The sequence below is a fragment of the Phyllopteryx taeniolatus genome, chromosome 13 (assembly GCF_024500385.1).
Source record: "Phyllopteryx taeniolatus isolate TA_2022b chromosome 13, UOR_Ptae_1.2, whole genome shotgun sequence".
In the NCBI taxonomy this organism is placed as follows: Eukaryota; Metazoa; Chordata; class Actinopteri; order Syngnathiformes; family Syngnathidae; genus Phyllopteryx; species Phyllopteryx taeniolatus.
The window spans coordinates 319,612-323,141 of record NC_084514.1 but is presented as its reverse complement, the minus strand read 5'-3'; the positions used below and the strand labels follow the sequence as shown (position 1 = coordinate 323,141).

General features: G+C 45.9%; 1 protein-coding gene across 3 annotated transcripts; it reads right to left on the bottom strand.

Annotated features, from left to right (window-relative positions):
• Window positions 1-482: 482 nt before the first annotated feature.
• Window positions 483-3,393, bottom strand: LOC133487728 (uncharacterized). 3 transcript variants are annotated; one of them, XM_061794773.1, is made up of 5 exons: window positions 2,430-3,393; window positions 1,933-2,000; window positions 1,552-1,654; window positions 1,092-1,266; window positions 483-1,009 (listed from the first exon to the last, which is right to left on the bottom strand). In XM_061794773.1, the coding sequence occupies exons 1-5, from the start codon at window positions 2,580-2,582 to the stop codon at window positions 708-710; spliced, it is 801 nt and encodes a 266-aa protein (XP_061650757.1). In that variant the 5' UTR covers window positions 2,583-3,393; the 3' UTR covers window positions 483-707. The 3 variants fall into 3 exon arrangements, with proteins under 3 accessions (XP_061650757.1, XP_061650760.1, XP_061650758.1); XM_061794776.1 differs by lacking the exon at window positions 2,430-3,393 and adding an exon at window positions 2,342-2,426; XM_061794774.1 differs by lacking the exon at window positions 2,430-3,393 and having other exon boundaries at window positions 1,933-2,335.
• Between the last annotated feature and the right edge of the window lie 137 nt (window positions 3,394-3,530).

The following is a 3,530-nucleotide window of genomic DNA, read 5'->3' as shown; positions in this document are numbered from 1 at the left end:
TTCTACCGTGTGTGGAAAAGATTGCAGCACATTCAGCTACAGGAGAGTCATCTGCTTTCATATTTTTGGTTTTAAATAAAAAAAATTATAGCGCAAGAACACAAAAACTTCAAACTACATTGCATGAAATATAAAGCAAATACTTGAAGTAACTGAAACATGGTGATTAAAATGTTTACAAAATAAAAAATGACATTGAGATCTTTAAAATATGTAAAAATGTGCAAAACTTTGGTTAAAAAGGCTGAACCACTTTAATCCAAACATGTAACTGTCAGACTGGAAAAAAAAAAAAAAAAGGAATTCATTGTTGTAATGGACCAATCAGAGCCCTAAATGTTTGTTGTGTTTGTGTGCAGTTTCAGCCACATCTCCACTAAAGCCTAAAAACAAGGAGCATAAAGGTCATGACCCTGACAGCAGGACAGGTGACCTTTGTTCAGCTGACAAACTAATACTAAACAAAACGAGCGCAACTCAAATCATTTTTTCCTCGTCTTTTAATTCGAAAGATTTGCCAAAATTCTCGGCCATACATTTTGTTCCCCTCATAATGAAAAGAACTTAGGAGGAAGCTAACAATGCTAACACAGGAGCAAGTCAAAGGAAACAGCTAACGTGCTTAGCGGACGCTATCGCAGGGAAACAAAAGGAAACGACGAAAAGTGAGGAAGCGTTCCCATTGGACGATCCCAAGCGGCCGGAGTTCAGTCCCACCAGGGCAGCGGCTGCCCCGCGAGCGCCATGTACTCCTCCAGCTGGGCGTCCAGCCGACTCTTGGACCTGGACATGTACTGGTCCAATTCGGCGTCCAGCCGGGTCTTGGACCGGGCCATGTAGCTGTCCAGTTCTGCGTCCAGCTCCGTTTTGGTGAGCACGTCTCGGCTCCGCCCCCTCGGCCCGTTCCGACGGAAAAGACGGGCCGCTCCCGGCGGGGTTCCGCCCGGAGCTACTTTCCGGAACGTGGCGGATGCGGCGGGGCGTCGCCGAGCCGGTCTTCCGCTGCTTCCTGCGCGGGAAACACAAAGCGCGGCGCCGGCCGCTTTACTTTGAAAAGCTCCTGCGACCGGGAAGTGTCGCGGCGTGGGCACCTGCTCTCCTGAAGGCGGCGCGGCGGCACCTGGCTCTCCAGCCGTACTTGTTCCGGAAGGTCCAGTAGCCGAGCTGCCTCCAGCCCAGCCGGGTCCACACGCTCGCACGCCCGGTGGGCGGAGTCGCGACCGCCGGCGAGGCGCACGGCACCCCGACCTGCAAGACGCTACACGCCTAGCATAGCGTAGCGTGTTCACGTTCGTTAGACTAGGACAACACTTTAGCAAGAAAACCACATTGGTTCCATTTCATCATAAAACACCTAAGGGTGCATTATGAGTTTTACAAAACTTTTGTACGAAGATAAAACACTGTGACAAATGGACGGACCATGTTGAAATATGTTTTGACATAATGCTTACGGCGCATGTCAAAATATGTCATATTTGTTCCATGGTTGACAAAGTTTACGTGCCCTGTCGGAAGAAAACGGAGCCTCCCGATTTCCTGATAGCTCACCTGCAGATTGAATGAAGACGTGGAATCCACCAATAGGAGGACCGACTTGGGAGCGGCCGCCATGTTGGTCCGCATCGTTTGCTCAGCCCGCACCTGAGAGAAGCTAGATCAAAAAGTGTATTCATTTAATCAATTCAAATTCATCAAAAAGTACTCTAGACCCCCCCCCCCCCCAATCGATTCAACAAGGCTTATTCGATCATTTCAGAAGACATGAATTTCCCCACCAGCATTTATAAAGTATATATCCATGATTCGTGAATCACTTTAATCTCGACAGAAACCTTTGATTCGGTCCATAGCAAGAAATGTTTGTCGTTAGAAAATTAAGTTCAAATGAATTCGTGACTTTGGTACACATGAGAACATCTCAATTCTCACCGCTGGTGGAGGGAAACGTTCGCCGAACTTTCCAGGCTCACGCGCGCTGGGCCTCGTCTCATCCTCTTCTTGAAAACCAACACAAAATGTACACATTTACCATGAGTGAATCAAGTGCTGAAAGTTGGGCCTTGCTGCGTGGCGTACAGACGCAGATGAGCGCAAGTGCTCAGCTAATGCAGGCGGAAGGCGCCATTTTCAATGCACGTTAGCATACAAGCTAACGCTAGCGTGACACACTTGACTCCGTTTCACGTCCAAATCGTCATTCGAGCTTGCTCGCGTTACTATACGCCAAACGTGACTCAACAGTACGTCAAAGACCCAAGTGTCGCCTTAAAAGGCTTCGAGTTTGAATTGGAAACACAACATTACAGCGAAATCGTTGTCTACCAACGTGCAACTTCACCTTTTACATCCGTTGTAGAAGCAAAAGCAAAAGTATACTTTGCAAAGTTTTCTTGGCGTCTCAGTCAGCTAATTCCTATTTAGCTCACCTGTGCGCATGCGGGGCTCCTTCGCAGTTTTGAAGAAAAAGGAGACAAGGTGACAAAACGTTTTGCTCGTGAGCAGGTGTTTATGATGGAAGCACATTCCAGAATACATAAATCAATAAAGGATATTTTGGGAAAGTAAAAAGAAAGTTTCATGCAGAGACCGATTGGTCACCCACATGGCGCGAAAGTATTCAGACCCCCGTAAATTTTATTGCAGTCATTTGCTAATCATTTAAGTAAAATTTTTTTCCTCATTAATGTACACACAGCACCCCATATTGACAGAAAAAAAAATGAATTGTTAAAATGTGTGCAGATTTATTCAAGAAAAACTCCAATATCACACAGCCCGAAGTATTCCGACCCTTTCATATATGAAATCGGGTGCTGTCCATTTGTTCTGACCAGCCTGGAGATGGTGCTCCACCTTCATTGGAGTCCAGCTGTGTTTGATTATACTGATTGGACTTGATTAGGAAAGCCACACCCTTGTCGATCAACGTCAGAGCAAATGAGGATCATGAGGTCAAAGGAACTGCCCGAAGAGCCCAGAGACAGAATTGTGACCGGGCACAGATCTGGCCAAGGTTGTCTGTCTTTGGGTGTTTCTTCACAGCGCTCACAACCCTTCCGTCATCCACTGCCGTCGATATCCTTGGCCGACCTGTTCGATGTCTGTTGCGCCGTATGCCAGTAGTTTCTCTCTTTCTCAGGACATTCCAAATTGTTGTGTTGTTATGCCAAATGTTTGATTGATTTTCCCTTCAAAAGGAAAATGCTTTTCTCCCCTAGACAGCTCTCTGGCCTTTGTTTGCTTAACATCCAACGCAGTTTTCACAGGTAAAAACTCAAACCCCAAAACAAGCACTAATGTTTAAGCAATCAAGCTCAAAGGCAACACCTGAGCAACGAGAAACCCCCGTCAGTCACATGTTCCAAAATATTTGGGTGGCTTCAAACCAAAGGTGCTCTGTCCGGAGTTGTTGAACACATCTAGATATAAATACCATGAAATAAAAAAATGCAATTCTGAACTTTTGTCTCATATTCATCTTTTGATCTGAAACCTAAATGTCTTCAGTATACAACAAAAACAAAGGA